General features: G+C 40.3%; 2 protein-coding genes across 2 annotated transcripts; both read left to right on the forward strand.

The window, feature by feature from the left end:
- Positions 1 to 385: 385 nt before the first annotated feature.
- LOC6563791 (probable cytochrome P450 12e1, mitochondrial) lies at positions 386 to 2,167 on the forward strand. Its single transcript, XM_032736967.2, has 6 exons — positions 386 to 463; positions 530 to 632; positions 748 to 910; positions 1,196 to 1,312; positions 1,378 to 1,810; positions 1,867 to 2,167. Exons 1-6 carry the CDS (start codon positions 386 to 388, stop codon positions 2,095 to 2,097), a joined length of 1,125 nt encoding a protein of 374 aa, XP_032592858.1. The 3' UTR covers positions 2,098 to 2,167.
- A 1,712-nt stretch (positions 2,168 to 3,879) lies between these two features.
- Positions 3,880 to 6,201, forward strand: LOC6563790 (probable cytochrome P450 12e1, mitochondrial). The gene is made up of 6 exons (XM_001989979.2): positions 3,880 to 3,972; positions 4,039 to 4,141; positions 4,257 to 4,500; positions 4,845 to 4,961; positions 5,027 to 5,480; positions 5,537 to 6,201. Exons 1-6 carry the CDS (start codon positions 3,895 to 3,897, stop codon positions 6,122 to 6,124), a joined length of 1,584 nt encoding a protein of 527 aa, XP_001990015.2. The 5' UTR covers positions 3,880 to 3,894; the 3' UTR covers positions 6,125 to 6,201.
- Positions 6,202 to 18,165: the final 11,964 nt, after the last annotated feature.

The following is an 18,165-nucleotide window of genomic DNA, read 5'->3' on the forward strand; positions in this document are numbered from 1 at the left end:
ATATTACACAAAACCAATATACTCTTGTACATTCAGTATTAGAGTATATAAATGTATATGAATTAATCGAGTCCTCGAGGTTTTTAATAAAAAAAACCAGTTTGTTCCGTTTGAATGTTTATAAACTCGGACTGCTGCTTCTGCTGATCGTTGCGGCTTTGTCGCTAATCGTGTCAGTTATCCGTTGTGGGTCCCACGATGGGATCTGCTGACGGGGCGCTTGTCCATGCGCCGTAGCTGTGATCGTGGGCTCATCATATTTCTGTCTGAGTCCCGCGTTGCTGAAAATATGCTGACGGGGCGCGCGTGTTTTATGGAATTTGTTCGAGTGAATTGACTTTGGTTATTCGTAGTGTTCGCTTATTTCGTCAAATCAGTACGAAAAATGTTGTCGAGGCAGTTGCACGGTCAGAGAGAGATCTCCGTTCGAATTCTACAAGCTGGGCGGGCGTTTGCCACCAAGGTTATTTCATATTGAACTACTTGTGTATATTATTATATTATTATTGTTGTTGTTATTATGCTACAGGGCGCAGCAGGTTTGGACGCTACGCCTTTGGATCAAGCAAAACCCTACTCGGAGATACCTGGTCCCAGTAGATTCAACTTTATTCGCTCTTTCTTGCCGGGCGGTAAGTGAACTATATATTTTTTCAAAGAGAGAAAAAGCTTCTCTGCTCTCTTTTGTATTTCTCTTTCCGTCTTTGTTTTGGTTTGTTGTTGTTCACTATCAATTACCAATCGCAGGTCGCTATAGCAATAAGCCGGTGCATAAAATGTTTTTGGATATGAATAAACGGTTTGGGGACATTTTTCGCATGCCTGGCATTGCTGGCAAAGAGAATATGGACCATTTCAAAAGGGTTCACAGACGTGATATTTTCGATGGTGCTGATGGTTTAACATCAGGGTAAGTTGAATGGGAGTATTTCAATTTTCTTAATTTTTGCTGCGCTCTAAAGAACTCGAATTATTTTGTCACACGATTTTTTTATTTCAACTTTTCATTTTATACATGTTTTATTTTGAGCTGTTGTAGTATTCCAATTTGACCAGGGTCCAAATAAGGGCAGAAATAACAATAGTGAAAGTTGACAAAATTGACAATATGTAAGACAAAATACCAATGCAAAACTATTAACAAGACCCATATGAACATTTATCTAAGATCATTTATTTATTTATTTGTATATAGAAATGGACCCGCATGGGGTAAGTTGCGAACAGCCGTTAATCCGATTTTGCTGCAGCCACGCAATGCCAAATTATATGTAAACAATATTCTGCAGGTAAATGATGAGTTACTGGAGCGGTAAGTCGAGATGGTAAAAGGTTTCCTATATCTCATTGAGAGCTACTCGTTTTTTTTTTTCACAGCATACGTGCCATAAGAGATCCCAAGACTCAAGAGATGCCTGCTGCCTTTGTCGAGGAGATTCGCCGCCTAGTCCTGGTATCCATTTGTTCGGTGGCACTCAGTACGCTGGCGGAGAATCTGGAGAGCGAGGAGGCAAAGCAAATGATTAAGGCATTGGCGAATATAGTTGAGTTGAGCTTCCTATTGCCACTGATTTGGAAGTATTTACCAGTGCCTATGTTTAAGACCCTAATGCGTTCTCTGGACACCATCGCAGAGTTTTGCTATAATCACATTCAGCAGGCGCTGAAGCGCATTGAGGAAGATGCCCGAGATGGACGCCTGAGCACCAAGCCAGGCATGGAGACGAGTATTCTAGAGAAACTGGCGCGTTCCAATCGCCAGACGGATGTGATTATTGCCTTAGGTCTTTTATTTGCCGGCGTGGATCCCGTAAGTGATCGAGTAAAATCTATTTCAAATAATAAACATCTCCATTTCCCCTCTAGACCCTTGTCAGTCTGACGGGCATTCTACTTAGCCTGTCGAAGAACCCCGCACAGCAAGCGCGACTGCTCAAGGAGATTAGGGGAGTGCTGCTCGAGAAGAACTCACCACTGTCCATAGAAAATATGAAGCACTTGCCACATCTGCGTGCGTGCATCAAGGAGGGCATTCGCATGTCTTGGAGATTTGGGGTTATAGGTGCAGGCTTACTGATTGAAACATCGGGCCCATGACCATTAATAACACGAGGAGTTTTCTTTAGAGGTTATGTTTATATATATAAGTTTCAATATCTTTTTGTCAAGCGCTACGCGACTTCTTTTAATGGAAGGAATAAATACAACAGTTATGTTTAAATTTAAAGAAAAAAATTAAAAAAAATAAAAAAAAAAAAAAAAAAAAAATTGGATAATAACAATACGCCCCCTTAAAGTAACAATACTCTTTACTTAAATATATGTAACTCCCAAACTCGAAATGCATTCGCGATGTTTGGTCCCGCTCAGACCTTCCGTCAGGACTTCTGCTGGCATCTGTTCTGTTTGCATATACTCCACTTCAATTTCGCCGCTCAGGTATTTTTGCTTGATGAAGTGGTGGCGTACATCTATATGATTCGTACGCGGGTGAAATCCGAAGCCTGTAACCAGTTTTTGTGCGCTCTGATTGTCATTATAGTGAAAATTGTTTTTCACTATTAACGCATCGTTTTTTCGGAAATGGACCTCGTAACCTCTGTATGTGATCTTTGCGATCGACAGCAGACTTTGTCTCAGATCGGGCACGTAAAGCACTTCACTCAGAGTTACATTCTCTTTTGTTTGATTTTCTTCAACTGCGATTCGTACATCACCGACTCCACTGATCTGTGTCTTTTCATTGTTTGCCAAATGCGATGTGTTTTCGATCATTGCAATATTTTCAAATGAATCCACATCTGAAGTCATATGCGCCGTACATCCACTGTCTAGGCACCACATACCAACTTTATTTACACAGAAATTAGTCTGACAAGTGAGCGTGGCTTCTTCAGCTCTCTTTGCTCTCTCTCTTTGGTTCTCTGGCTCTTCGCCTTTGCCTTTTGCCTTGTTACGACAGTTGCGCGCTATATGTCCCGTTTTATTGCAAGTAAAGCATTTTCTGTTCCCTCGCATTTTTGGCGGCTTATCGCGTTTACCGTTTTGTCGGTGAGCGAACATTACGTTTTGCTCTTCATGTTCACACTTAGTTTTGCGTGCATTTACTTCTTCTAGTATTTTTACTTTTAGAACATCTGACCTTGGAAGATAATCTCTTGCTTCCATTGCGCACCGAAACGTTTCGTATGATTCGGGCAAACTGTACAGCAGGAGTATGCTGAGCAAATCATTTTTCACTTGCCGGAAATCATTGCGTCATGCTGATATTTTGAATTTTAACGCCCTCAACAACGGGCACCCCGCGAATTCGATTTGACCGATTTGCGTTTATCGATTTCATAGCCCGCTTTTGGATGTTGCGCTCCAATTTTAACATTTTGTCTGGCGCGGGTACAAGCAATTATTTGTTCCAAGTTGGAAGACTCTAGCTTCAAGAGTGTCGACAAAATATTCAGATGGACAGACAGCATGACGGATATTACACAAAACCAATATACTCTTGTACATTCAATATCAGAGTATATAAATATATTTGTATTAAATGTTCAAAATATTGATAAGGTGGCTGGTATTAGTATAAGTGGTAAGTTCCATCAATCAAAACTTATTCACAACACAACTAAGTTAGATTAGAACATTCAATTCGATCAACACTAATTTGTCATATCTAATATCAAATTAATTTTTACAATTTTTAGAGCTATAAAAGTTCAATTGAATGCTTTTTAGCAAATTAAGTAAACAAAAATAAATAAGAGCTTATTTAATCGCATCACGCTGGGAGAGCGGAAAGCCCAAAAAGCTCTCTCTGCGTGATATCATAAAAATGACGTCGCTGGAATTAATACATAAAAATTGTAGTCCAAAAAGAGCGTCAAATCAGTACGGAAAATGTTGTCGAGGCAGTTGCACGGTCAGAGAGAGATCTCCGTTCGAATTCTACAAGCTGGGCGGGCGTTTGCCACCAAGGTTATTTCATATTGAAGTACTTGTATATATTATTATATTATTATTGTTGTTGTTATTATGCTACAGGGCGCAGCAGCTTTGGACGCTACGCCTTTGGATCAAGCAAAACCCTACTCGGAGATACCTGGTCCCAGTAGATTCAACTTTATTCGCTCTTTCTTGCCGGGCGGTAAGTGAACTATATATTTTTTCAAAGAGAGAAAAAGCTTCTCTGCTCTCTTTTGTATTTCTCTTTCCGTCTTTGTTTTGGTTTGTTGTTGTTCACTATCAATTACCAATCGCAGGTCGCTATATCAATAAGCCGGTGCATGAAATGTTTTTGGATATGAATAAACGGTTTGGGGACATTTTTCGCATGCCTGGCGTTGCTGGCAGAGATATTGTGGTTTCCATGAATCCTGTGGATTACGAGACGACCTTCCGCCACGAGGGACAGTTTCCCTACCGTCGCAGTTTCGAGACTATGGACTATTTCAAAAGGGTTCACAGACGGGATATTTTCGATGGTGCTGATGGTTTAACATCAGGGTAAGTTGAATGGGAGTATTTCAATTTTCTTAATTTTTGCTGCGCTCTAAAGAATAGTAGTGTTACTTTATAGTATTTATAGTCTCAATTTTTAGAAACCCATTTTATATTATTTCGAATTATTTTGTCACACGATTTTTTTATTTAAACTTTTTATTATATACATGTTTTATTTTGAGCTGTTGTAGTATTCCAATTTGACCAGGGTCCAAATAAGGGCAGAAATAACAATAGTGAAAGTTGACAAAATTGACAATATGTAAGACAAAATACCAATGCAAAACTATTAACAAGACCCATATGAACATTTATCTAAGATCATTTATTTATTTATTTGTATATAGAAATGGACCCGCATGGGGTAAGTTGCGAACAGCCGTTAATCCGATTTTGCTGCAGCCACGCAATGCCAAATTATATGTAAACAATATTCTGCAGGTCAATGATGAGTTTCTGGAGCGGTAAGTCGAGATGGTAAAAGGTTTCCTATATCTCATTCAGAGCTGCTCGTTTTTTTTTTCCACAGCATACGTGCCATAAGAGATCCCAAGACTCAAGAGATGCCTGCTGACTTTGTCGAGGAGATTCGCCGCCTAGTCCTGGAATCCATTTGTTCTGTGGCACTCAATACGCGGCTTGGGTTGCTGGCGGAGAATCGGGAGAGTGAGGAGGCAAAGCAAATGATTAAGGCACTGGCGAATATAGTTGAGTTGAGCTTCCAGCTGGACCTAATGCCACCGATTTGGAAGTATTTACCAGTGCCCATGTTTAAGACCCTAATGCGTTCTCTGGACACCATCGCAGATTTTTGCTATAATCACATTCAGCAGGCGCTGAAGCGCATTGAGGAAGATGCCCGAGATGGACGCCTGAGCACCGAGCCAGGCATGGAGACGAGTATTCTAGAGAAACTGGCGCGTTCCAATCGCCAGACGGCTGTGATTATTGCCTTGGATCTTTTATTTGCCGGCGTGGATCCCGTAAGTGATCGAGTAAAATCTATTTCAAATAATAAACATTTCCATTTCCCCTCTAGACCCTTGTCAGTCTGACGGGCATTCTACTTAGCCTGGCCAAGAATCCCGCACAGCAAGCGCGACTGCTCGAGGAGATTAGGGGAGTGCTGCCCGAGAAGAACTCACCACTGACCATAGAAAATATGAAGCACTTGCCATATCTGCGGGCGTGCATCAAGGAGGGCATTCGCATGTACCCAATTGGTCCTGGCACACTGCGTCGCTTGCCTGTCGATGTGGTCTTGAGTGGCTATCGTGTGATAGCCGGCACAGATGTGGCAATGGGATCCAACTACCAAATGTCCAACATGGAGCAGTTTGTGCCGCGTGTTCGCGACTTCCTGCCCGAACGGTGGCTGCGGGACGAGTCCCATGCGGAGCTGGTGGGCGACACTGCCACACCCTTTATGTATCTGCCCTTTGGGTTTGGGCCGCGTTCCTGTGCTGGCAAACGCATTGTGGACTTGATGCTGGAGACTGCCGTTGCCCGGCTGGTGCGCAACTTTGACATTGGCTTCGACTATCCGATTGAGAATGCATTCAAGCAAAAGTTCTTCGTGGCGCCCAACATACCGTTCAAGTTCAAGTTTGTGGAGCGCACTATGTGATTCTTTAGATATTTTTGACACTGATACCTTAAATATAAATGGCAATGGAATGCTGTTGAGCAGCTCCTTCAAAACGAGTAAACGAGTTTCAAGGGTTTCGGACCGGGCCGGGTGGATGGGTGGGTCCCGGCCGCATGTCATCTCGGTCAAGTGTCCTCTTCAGCATCTTCTAAGCATCACAGCAACAAGAACAGCCAGCTACTTGACTCAATTGATTCTGCTCGCTGCCCCAAAGGAATTGCGACAGCTCCTGTGAGCAAAGAGTGAAGAGCACTTGTCTGTGCCCGCAAAGGAACAAGCACTCGACTGCCAGCTAGATGAGGATGTGTCTGTGACGTGGCAGGCAACATGGATTCTGTTGGTTATGTAGCATGCGTAATAACCATCTGGTCAATGTTGAAGATTGAACACATTAACACCTCGGCTGTGGCGCTCCTTACGACATTGCCACTATTCACTGTGTGTTTTTATTATCTTACCACACACATCAAGAACATTACCTTTTAACTAGAAACTCATTTTAGAAAACGATATATAAGACAATATATACATTTCTCTGTGGATAACATTTCAGGGTATACAACTTATTACATTATTATGGACTAACTGTAAAACTCCACTCCATTCTCGTAAAATAAAGTTGGTTTAAACTAAGCATAAAAACTAAATTATTTTTTTCTTGAAGTGGCTTGGGTCTTAATAATTTAATGTTGCCTAATCTGTGCAATCTGCATTAACCGATAGCTATAATGTTTAGCTAGTTAATTTTTATAATATGCCGCATACTTTAAGGCTGCATCATAAATATGGTTTGTGACTTGGATACAGAGCTTTGATCATCCACAGTTCGATTTGATCATCATCTGAGGGTAGTAATAGCATACAAAATTTAATGAGAGTCTTTTTTTTATCCTAGCCATGCAATCAAGTACATAGTTCAACTGAAAGGACGATGGGGAAAACTGATTTCAAATATGTTCACATATTGTATGTCAATTGAATTGAAAAATATAAAACAATAATATACAACTCAACTTATTATTAATTCATACCTATCAATTACTAAAGTTTGACTACTGACTGGGTATCAAAAATTTCCCTGCTACGTTCGGCTTATTTTATCTATATTAATAGGTTCCAGTTTGGTTAAATTTATATTTTTAAATATCTGTAATATCTGTAATATTAATAAGGTTGGGATTTTGGAATTGAATAGTTACAAATCAGAATATTGCACACTTTAAAGACTCTTAAGACTTTGAAGAGTATTTCATTGATTGCATCTAACGTAACAAAGAAACACACTTTTTACTGACTATTTGATCCTTAAAGATTCTTGCAATATAATTTTCTCATTTCTCTGTGGACTTAGTAAAAAATGCATTCATTCAATTCTTATATTTTTCTTTGCACTCTTTTCACTTCGTTATCGGAACAACAAATAAATGCGCCGGCATAAATAATGCAAAAGTATTCATTTTGACATCGAATAGACAAAGTTGCATTTGCAGCAGAGGTATGGAGGAGGTTCTTACCACCAATACTGCTGCTCCGACTATACTGGTGCTTGGTCGGAACTTGGACAGTCCGGGGGTCTTATCTATGGGCACTCCAATGTTGCCGCTGCTTTTGCTTTTGCTTTTGCCTTGGCTGTTGCCATCGCGTAGCGCAACACTCGTATGTCCTGCATTTTATGCTACTTTCCGTTGGAGTCTTGTCGTCTTGTGCATTATTAAAACTATGTTCACTGATGGCGCCTTGCTGGACCTCCTTCTGTGCTGGCAGAGAGACTCCACAGCAAAGCGGCAAACACTTGAAATGTCAATGCTGGCCGTTGCAGTGCATAAAGTTTTATCGTACCCAGCCCGACACTGAGGCTTCAAGGGGGAAGGATCTGAACTTTGTGCACGGAGATGGTAGACAAACAAAATGAATGGAATTCATTATTGGACGACTGCTTGGCTAGCTCTTAAAGCTGCAGCTGGCCAAATTGAAAATGCATGTCAAATATCATACACAAATCACAGACGAGCTGACCAAAATAGTAGACAAGTTTTGTTGCATGCTTCCAGGCGGTGTGGCAAGCATGCATTTGCACTTTATGACATGCAGCCCCCCATTAACTGAGCAATTAGACATGTTCTGATCACACACAAAGGCAGCACTATGCAGAAACATCTTGACAATTGGAATTCGGCATTTGCATTGAACTTTGACCGACCATCAAGACCATCAGCTCGAGCCAGTGACATGACATGGCCAAAGCTGCCAATTTGCAGTTGCAGCAGGCAACAGCACGGGCGTGGCAAACGGACCACGTCTAATGATGGCATACATAACCTGACTGCCTGCCTGCCTGCCTGCTGCCTGTCGCCTCGCCTTATGTACGCCCACACTTCCAGCGTCTCTTGCTACACTCAGAAAAAATCTGGGCGAAATTTAAAAAATGCAATGGCAGCTTAATTTATTTTGAACGGGATGTAACTCTAAACTGACGTTTAAGTCATTTCAAGAAATGTTTTCATGTAATAATTCTTCGGTATTTTTCTCTAAAATTAATGTGTAGATAAAATTGGAATAATATTGTGTAGAGAATCCGTTTTGATATTACATTTAAAGTTACTTCAGATGACATCTCAATTAAAAAAAAATAATGATTGAACATACTAAACAATAATAATAAATCAATGAATAAAAAATAATATTGTCGATTTTGGATATATCCATATATATATATTTTATATATAGAAAGTATTTTGGAAAAAGGTCTGTTTAAATATTTATAGCGAAACTTTGTGACTTTTAGGGCAACTGTAATTTTTGGTTGGTTAACAAAATTTTAGGTCAATTCATTTTTCCGAGTGCAGCATGATAGTGCTGCTGCTGCTGTTGGTGGTGCTCTGCCTGGTCTCCCTTGCAAGTGTCATGTCACAACGCACTCGGCTTGCTTGTCAATTTCGCAGCTGGGCGTGGCTGTGCATGGGCACGAGCATGAGCATGACTTGAGCCCCAGTGCCAGGCATTAGCATGTAAAAGGCAAAGTTTAAAGGGAAAAAATATAAAAATAAAGCAACATTGCAGCGCAGGACAATCAGCAGACACAGTCGAGGATGACTACCCCCCTTCCTCCCTCAGTCACACCCAGGCTACGACCCGCCCTGACAGGCGTCCATGATTAATGGTTGTCAATGGCATGTTGTTATTGTTGCTGCTGTTGCTGTTGCTGTACCCTGACTTGACTGCATATAAAAAGTAATTTTGTTATTTTAAGAAAGCGCCCAGGACGAAGGCTCAATGCTGGCTTTATTTTTGTTTTGCAGGAAATTGATTCGGCGTCGCATGCGGCGCATTTCTTTTTTTTTCCGGACCGTTGCCGCAGGAATTCCCCAACTGGATGGCAGTCGCGCAATTTCGCAACCTTTTGCACCCCGCCAAGAAACTGCGCTGGTTGCTCCCCCTCCCCCCACGCATAGACTGTGCTAATGGCACTGTTGGGTATGGGGGATGGGGATGGAGATGCTAGCTGGGTACGCAACAAATTTAATTTATTATTTCGAAAAGCAAAGCATTTCTAATCGAATTGTATTCTAAATACGCCACGCATACGAAATTGAAAAATTGAAAAATTGTCCCCGATTGTATTACGGCCATTATATTGTTGTTGTTGTTGTTGTGATTATCGCTTGGCTGCGTGTTAGTTAAAGAAATTTGAATTGTTTGCTCTGTCTATTGCATTAGGACTTGCTAAAGGAAATTGCGGTTATCAGATTGCTGACATTAATGATGTGACTGGCTGTATTGAAGTATTGATGCTTTAAGTAAAAGTAAGTTGGTGAAAATGCGGGGCATTGTGTAATTTATCTGCTGATTGGCTTGAGTGGCAAACAAAGATAATGACTTGCAAAGCATATTTTTGGAATATTAAGTCAATAAAGTCGCTTAATGTAAAACGGGACTTATTTAATTATTCTTTATTTCAATAACAGTGCAAATTGTAGCGATGTGTATAATAAATAAATCTGTAGGATATGATCCGATCCTCTTCAAAACTAAAGAACTTACTTATTTGCTCGACACTAATTCCAATGCCTATTATTTTCATATTATTTATTTTTATTATTATCATTTTTATTTGTATGATTATAATTGTTATATAAATGATGCTCTTTATTATTATAGAATAAAAAATAGAAAAATTCACAAGGTGTTAAGCTTTTGCACTGATGCTTGGCTGTCATCAAGGTTTAATGTATATTATTGTGAAAACTTTCCACTTTGTGTCATATCAGTTTTCACCCGTATAATATTATCTTAAGCGTGGGCCACAATTGTGGCTGTATCCAACAGTTTTGGCTTCTGTTTCGCATATGTATAAGTGTGTGTGTGTGTGTGTGTGTGTGTACATATATTATTATTAATTTTCCAAATGAATTCCTGACAACGACAAAAAGACATACACAGTGCCAGACACCAAACAATGCTGTCAGGAAAATAACAAAAAAAGAAAAGGATAACAAAAATGGGGGCAGCCATTTCGTGGAATTTCAGTGCCAAAATCAAGCAGAAGCTGGAGCTGCCCGCTTTTTGGTAACTGTTGTCGACATTATTACGTTACATGTTTAACGTTATGTGCTGTTACGTCATGGTGGATGTTCCCTCCCCCACCCCACCTCCCTCTCTTGCCCATCCTTCCACTAGGCTTTAAAAAAGTAGCAGAAAACAAAGCAGAATGTCTTTCATGCTGGGTTTATGGCTCACATCATATCGTTGTGTTATGTGAATGTGACGACTTTTTGACTTCCGTTCCGCTGATGTGTTTCCGTTTCCTGTTTTATGCACAACTCATGTGCTTTGTTGCCGTTGCTTCGTCTATCTTGTTTTTTTTATTTCAACGGAATGTAGCATGGATAATATCAAGAGCTGCTGCTGCAACAATAACAAGAAGAGTGGCACGAAGAATACGGCCTGACGATTTTACGCCAAGTTGATTTTCCAGCCGACAACTCGATTGCTCTTCCACGACGGGAACTGTTTGCTGTTCAACTGTTCTATAGCTGTGCATCCTCAATTTCCTTTTTATGTTATTTTAATTTTATGTTATTGTTATGACACAATGAAAATAAAATTGAATTGACACTGAAGCATCTCGGCACCGCCTGTTTCCCATCCAACTGATAAGTAAGACCCTTAACAAAACTGTCGCTGTCTTTGTGTCTGAGTGGGTGAACGAGTGTGTGTGTGAGTGTGTGTGTATGTGTGTGTGTGTGACGGTTGGCGGTGACGTTTTTATTGCCCGGTCACAGGATATTCAAATGGGCCATAAGTGTGGTTAAAGCGCTTCGCTCGCTCGACTAAATCCCAATCGCAAAGAACTTTCAATTTTCGATGCTGCCAGCTGACGGCGTGACCTATTCACAGTTCCTTCAAATTGTGTAACCCAACCACCCAAGAGAGTGATAGAGAGAGAGAGAGAGAGTCCTTGGGCTGACAATCTTATTTGTCGCGCAGGTTCAAAACAATATCATAAAGTAATTTATATGCCGAAGACCAGAGGAATGGGCGTTCCACTGATGATATATGGGGGAAATGGCTTTTTAATGACAACGACGACAACAGCAGCTTGTACAAATTACGAACACACACACCCAAACCCACTCTGTGTGAGTGTGCGGTAGACTGGGAGTTTGTGATTGACCAGACCGACTTGCACGCCCACCGTTAATTTTGATTGTCTTGGGTCGAGAGGGGAGGCGGACAGGCGTTGGACTACTTGATAAATGGGTCACACGTACGAGTCTCTAATAGATGGCTGTTGTGACTGCGACTTCATCAAGTGGTCGTCTTAAGCCTAACCCATTGATCGCCCAATCGCCCAATCACCCATTGGCCATTGACCATTGATGGGTATTCGTTCTTTTTTTCTGCTTAAATATTCATTTAGCACGGACATGAACCGCTCGCATATCCGCTGCACAACAACTGACTCTGACTCCAACATCGACTGCGACTCGGACTCATAATACAACTGTGGCTCTCGGGCTCCAGTAGCTGACTCTGTGGCTGCGGCTGTTGTGTTGGCTTTGCGCAGATAAGAGAATTGTCCTGTCAACTGAAATGATATATGCGCCAGCGCATTCAAATTGGGCTAACAGACGAACCAGCCAGTGAGCTGGCCATGTGCAGAAGGGTGATGTGGTGGGAGTTGGGGGATATGAGAGGGATTCTGTGCTGCTCCAACCGAGCGGATGTGTTTTTCTCGCACATCAGCGTGCGTTTCCTATGGCACAATGTTGATAGTCGACAGCCTGCCTGTCCCGCCATCCCAACCGACCCACTCCTCTCCTCCACCTCTTGCACTTTTCTTTCCATACATTCATATATGAAATGAATTTTTTTGTGTTGCTGATTTTTTTTCGCTTCGCTTTTTTTTTCTTATTTTGCGAGCGGGTTTGTCGAGTTGAAAAATTGGTGTGAAAATTCAAAAGGAGTGTTGCAAGTGCCTGTGTGGGGTGTTGCAAAATTACTTCGTGTGTAAAATTATGCGAATTGCGTACAGAGCCAAAAAAAAAAAATGAAAATAAAAAAGGAACCAAAAAAAAAAAACAAGAAAAAGAAAGGTGAGCGCATATTCATACACGTAGTTGCTAAGGGTTGGGGTGGCTCTCTCGTAGGGTTGACGCTTGACTAAGGGGTAGGGGGATGGGGGAATTGAGCTGTGGATTTTGCCTGCTGCTTGGCATCTCACTTTTATTGCATTTCAACACTTGCGTTTGCGCGCATGCAAAATTTCTCATAATAAATGTAATAAATAAAAATGTGAGTTGAAATGTGACAGTTTCTGAAAGGAGCTGCAAGAAGTGCGGCAACAAATACAGAACTGAAATGAAATAATGGAATGCGATGCTGAGTGCGTATTATATGAACGCGATGCGTGACAGTAAAACACCTGCTTTACCATTTCAAACCTATAAGATATTAATGAGGCTTACATGCCAAATGGAAATGCGTTTCTAAATATATAAGTAGAGAATAGGTTAAAAGATTTCTCTTGTACCAGTCACAGGAGAAAATTTGCTTCTTATGTATACATTGCTATCTTATTATTGTTAAAATTGTGTAAATGCATAGAATAACTGATGTATCTTACGTAAGTTGTCGATCGTGCTTTAAAAAATCTATGTTTAAATAATAGTAATATTTTATAGAGGTTAGGTTAGGCATCCACATGGGATCATTATCGTCAAATTTGCAAGCCACATATTTAAAGATAGTAACAAGAATTTATTGTTTTTATTAATTATTCACCCGTGTTTTAAAAATCATCTTGCAGAACTACTTTGTTATATATAGAGTACAACTACTCAGTTAGAAACATGTTCATATTTTATGATAGTTAAACATCATTTTTGATTTTTAAGTAAGTACATTTTATTGAACCGTAAATTATAAATTAACTTTTCTATTTCCAACGATAAAATAATTTGTTAGATATGAAATATTAATTTTAATTTGTATTTAAATATTATATAAGCTTCTTGGACGATAAATTTCATGCTTTGACAATGGATTGGCGATAGTAACAAATCTATTTACTTAATTTATATAAATATATTTTTTATTTACTTTGTTGTTTATTCTCTCGAATAAACTTTTCTAATGTGGTGAATATATATATATATATATATATATACATATATATTGCAATAAGTTGAATTTTTGTGGTATATTAAAACAATTCAGTTTTAATCATTATTGACTCAAATCCAATTTACCTGTATAAAAAAAGAGTTAAGTAATAACTGATATCTCTATTATAAATTATGTTGTAATAATATAATCGTGGAAAATGTGCTTCATAAGCGATCCATATCAGTAAGTATCGCAGATTCATTAATTTTGTTTGTTTCCGCCTGTTTTTCTGATTTTCTGTATATTAACTTATATGCTGTCAAATCTGTCAAACTACGCAATAACAGCAACAGCAATAATAACAACAGCAACAACAGCAATAACTCTTACCATAAACGAATCCATGGACTAACAACTGGAAAAAAAGGCACTGACATCAAAATCGTTTAATGCAAAATCAGCACAAAATTTTCAACGCAACGAAAAGCAGCGTCATCAGTTACAAGACAGCACCAGCAGCAGCAACAACAACAGCAACAACAAAAACAACAAAAGCAACAGACACGACAACAACGACAATGAAATAATTGACGCCATTGACGCCATTAGAAGTATGGGCCTCGGGTTTCGGATTGGGTTTGAGTTTCTGTTTGAGATTGGTATTGGTATGGCTTGGACTGGGTGTATGTTCCGCAACAGCATTCTTTGAGAATTGAGCTCATTATGGCAACACGACTGCCATGCAATGCCACGCCCCCATTAGTGTAAAAAGCCTGCTCACGCCCACCGACTGAAAGTCAAGGCAAAGTAAGCGCCTGGTCAGACGATATGAAAATGGGCGGGTTGCGATTGGCACAGGAACTGTTCCAAGGGATGTGGCTGGCTAACGATTTCAAATTGCGTCAAAGATGAAAAACTACTAAGTGTGTGTGAGAGATTCCCCACGAGTGGGTGTGTATGTGTGTGTGTGTGTGTTGGTTTTGTGATTTTTGTGCTCGACAGCGAAATGAGCGCCAAAAATGTTGCTTAGGCAGGAGATTGATGCCAGCATCCATTGAGTGCTGCTTAGGTGCCACAGGCGGACAATGCCCCCTGGTACGGCTTAGTTCCACACTTGGGAAAAAAATCGCACTCCAATTTCGATAACCTTTCTGAAACCCAAAAAAATTTCTAGAATTTCGAGATAAACTTTTTAAAAAAATGATTACCTTAAATAATGATGGTGCTATTTTCAACTTTCAGTAATATTTTGTTTTAGGATTTTTTTAAAAATTATTTATAAATATATTAAAGTAAAATTGAGTTTATTCATTGAAAATAGGGAGTCTCCTGAGTTGTACAAAAATCGACTTTACAATTTAGACATGCAAAACCTAAAAAACTCGAAGCCGAATCAAATTCTGAAAAGTTGGGTGAACTTTGAAATGTTGTAAATTTCAAAGGGTTTTTTTCTGAGTGCAGCCTCAGTTCTTCGATGCGAAAGTTGCCGGCCTGCTTGCCAGCTTGCTCTTTGGGGCGTTCAGGCTGAATAAATGGGTGTAAAGGGCAAACAAAATGATTAATTGCTCTGAGCTTTGATCGCCTGCATGCACACAGCAGCAGTAGCAAACAGTGGCAAAGGCGTAGTGAAAGGATATGCCCAACAAAGGGTGCAAAGGATGTGAATGTAAATGTGGATGTAGTTCTTGTTGATAGCAGTGCTAGGGGAGCGTAGGGTAGGGACAGAGTTTTGCCATTGGGCTGCTGGCACCGGCGTTGTAACAGAACGACTTTGCTTCCGTTTGAATAAACAAACACGGAAATGTAACCCTCACATTTGGAGCCAACACTACCAACAGCAGCTGAAGCTGAAGCTGACCAGGACAAGAACTATTGGAAACCAAATAGCCATCGGCCAGCCAGCAACTTCAATGCTAGAAAATAGCGACCACTTCCACTCTACATTTCTCGTGAGAGAGTACGCAAAGTATCACTCAACAACAAAAGCGGCAAGCGTCGCGTTTTATCCTTCAAAATCCTCTAATGAGAAGGGTTGCAAAATTTGCTGCGGTCGCTGCTGTCTCTGATAACGTGGCCAGGCACTGGCCAAGCACCGGACGGATAAAAGGATAATGCGGGTCTACTCAGTTCACTTCTACTTCACCCACTAACTCTGCTCTGTGTGTTTTTGTGTAATGTAGCATGCCAGGATGGCCAGTCCAGGATGGTCGACTGTTTGTTTTAAAATTACATAAAATTTGCTGTGTATTTAAAAAAAGGATTTCAAGGATCAAGCAGAACTTGGCAAGCAATATGAAACGCACATTTAACTGCCATATTTTCAGCTGGCATCGTAAACTAGTTAGAGCCCGGTTCATGCATCCTGCGATGCCCAGGCATCGAAAAAGAAAAGCAAAAATTTAATGAAAAACGTTGCGGCCATAAACATTAAGAAATTTTAGTCCGCCTTCGGTGCCCCTCTCCTCCATCCGGCCACGCCCCGTGCCCCATGCCTTGGCTACGACCCGACGATAAGCAGACAAATCGCTGAGAAAAATACGCAATTTAAATGCATAACACACACAGGACATGCCTAATGCCAATAATAGAAAAGGAAATCCCGTCACAAATCCTCCGAAGGCAACGTTCCGAGTATGAGAAAAAAATTATGTAGCTATATGGAATACACACAGAAGCACACACACACACACACACACACATACACATACAAACTCGTATGTTGGTTAGAGTAAAAGACGTTAGAAAATATAGAAAGTAATCTTGCACAGACACTGGAGCACACGGCCTCGTCCTGGCAACCACCTTTGGCGACATTTTGTTGCAGATTAAGTTCTATTCGCACATGGCTGACTTGAAATACGATACACGCACACAACCACACACACCCGCACACATCATATCTGTGTGTATAACTCTCTCTGTGTGTGTGCGTGTGCGTATGTGTGTCTCAAAGTAATTGGGACATCCTGCGAGCATATAAAGTGGATATAAAGTAGCAAAAATCGGCCTCAAGGCACAATGTCGCACCGGTTCTGGCATTTTTATGCGTTCAAATGTCGTCGTGCTTCATCCGTCGCCCCACACCCACACCCACTCCCATCTCTCCTCTGCCCCACCCCAGCCGAAGCATTCTTTTCGGTTTGCTGGAATTATTACAATTTCATGCTTCTTTTTTATTTGTTGTCGCGTGGAGCTTATGATTTCTGATATATGACATGGGGCCAAGTTCAAGTTGCAGCTTTCGTTGAAATATATTAATAAATTTTTGCACATGTGTGTGCGCCCCCACGGTTCTTGGGTGTGTGTGCTCGAATATTGAAAACGTACAAATGTCTTAACTTTCATATGGAATGTATATTCTGATATATTTCACTTGAGATGACAATTATGACAGCGAATTACGGTAGATCGATTAAAACACCAACGTTGCAAATAGTTGTAAAATGATTTTTCTAATTGGTATTACTAAACATAATACTAATAATAATAAAACTAACAACTCACAATTTTTTACTTGTGCAAAAATAGAAAACAAAAAAATAATTATTATAAATCTTTATTATTTTATTAGGCTAAATAGGCTTAAGGAAGAAACTAGAAAATTCTGCAAAAAGATATTCAAAAATCAGCCCTTTATAAAAAAGTATTCACAACCCAATTCAAAAAGATATTATCTTATGCAAGTTTTTTAAAATAATTACTAAAAAACAGATTTCACTGTGACATAAGGTTGCCTAGTTTAAATTCAATTAATGTTGCGGCATTTTAAGTGGAATACACACATACTTTTATATATCGTATTGTATACAGATTTGCAATTCGATGGTTTCCAATGCTCTTCACCTCCTCCTCTGGTAAATATGTTTAATTTAATGCCGCCGCTTGTGGAGCTTAATGTCAACTACGTGTTGTATTTGCTGTTGTTGTTGTTATTGTTGTTGTTGTTGTTGTTGTTGGTGCTTGTGATGGTTTCATTGGAGCAGAAATGGATTGGGAAATGCAAGGTAAATATAATGCAATGCGAGTACAATAGATGGCATTTTTATCACATGTAAAACAACAATGAAAGCAAAATGCAATTGCTGAGCATCTGGCAGCACCACAAGCCTCCAATCCGGGTAAAGCCACCAGACCCAATCCCAGATCGCTGTCCTGGCAGTCCTGAAACAGAAGCCATTTGTCAAATGCGTCGCCATCATCGGTGAAGCGTTGCGGCGGTGGTGCGATGGTGCGGTAGTGTGGTGGTGCGGCGTAACGTTGGCGGCATTGCCAAATACGCGGACGCTGAGCTGCAGATAAAACCGTTCGGAAAGCACAAAACAAACATCAAACAGGCAAACAAAAAGTACAACAACTACAACAACAACAAGAACAACAAGAGCAACAAGAACAAAACATGCGCGTGCATGAAT

The sequence above is a fragment of the Drosophila grimshawi genome, unplaced genomic scaffold (genome assembly GCF_018153295.1).
Source record: "Drosophila grimshawi isolate 15287-2541.00 unplaced genomic scaffold, ASM1815329v1 contig_311, whole genome shotgun sequence".
NCBI classification, from domain to species: domain Eukaryota; kingdom Metazoa; phylum Arthropoda; class Insecta; order Diptera; family Drosophilidae; genus Drosophila; species Drosophila grimshawi.

Coding starts and splice junctions, on each gene's coding strand:
- LOC6563791 (XM_032736967.2), top strand. CDS start 386: ATGTTGTCGAGGCAGTTGCACGGTCAGAGAGAGATCTCCGTTCGAATT. Junction 1,313..1,377: donor AATGATGAGTTACTGGAGCG/GTAAGTCGAGAT, acceptor TTTTTTTCACAG/CATACGTGCCATAAGAGATC. Junction 1,811..1,866: donor TATTTGCCGGCGTGGATCCC/GTAAGTGATCGA, acceptor TTTCCCCTCTAG/ACCCTTGTCAGTCTGACGGG.
- LOC6563790 (XM_001989979.2), top strand. CDS start 3,895: ATGTTGTCGAGGCAGTTGCACGGTCAGAGAGAGATCTCCGTTCGAATT. Junction 4,142..4,256: donor TCGCTCTTTCTTGCCGGGCG/GTAAGTGAACTA, acceptor TACCAATCGCAG/GTCGCTATATCAATAAGCCG. Junction 5,481..5,536: donor TATTTGCCGGCGTGGATCCC/GTAAGTGATCGA, acceptor TTTCCCCTCTAG/ACCCTTGTCAGTCTGACGGG.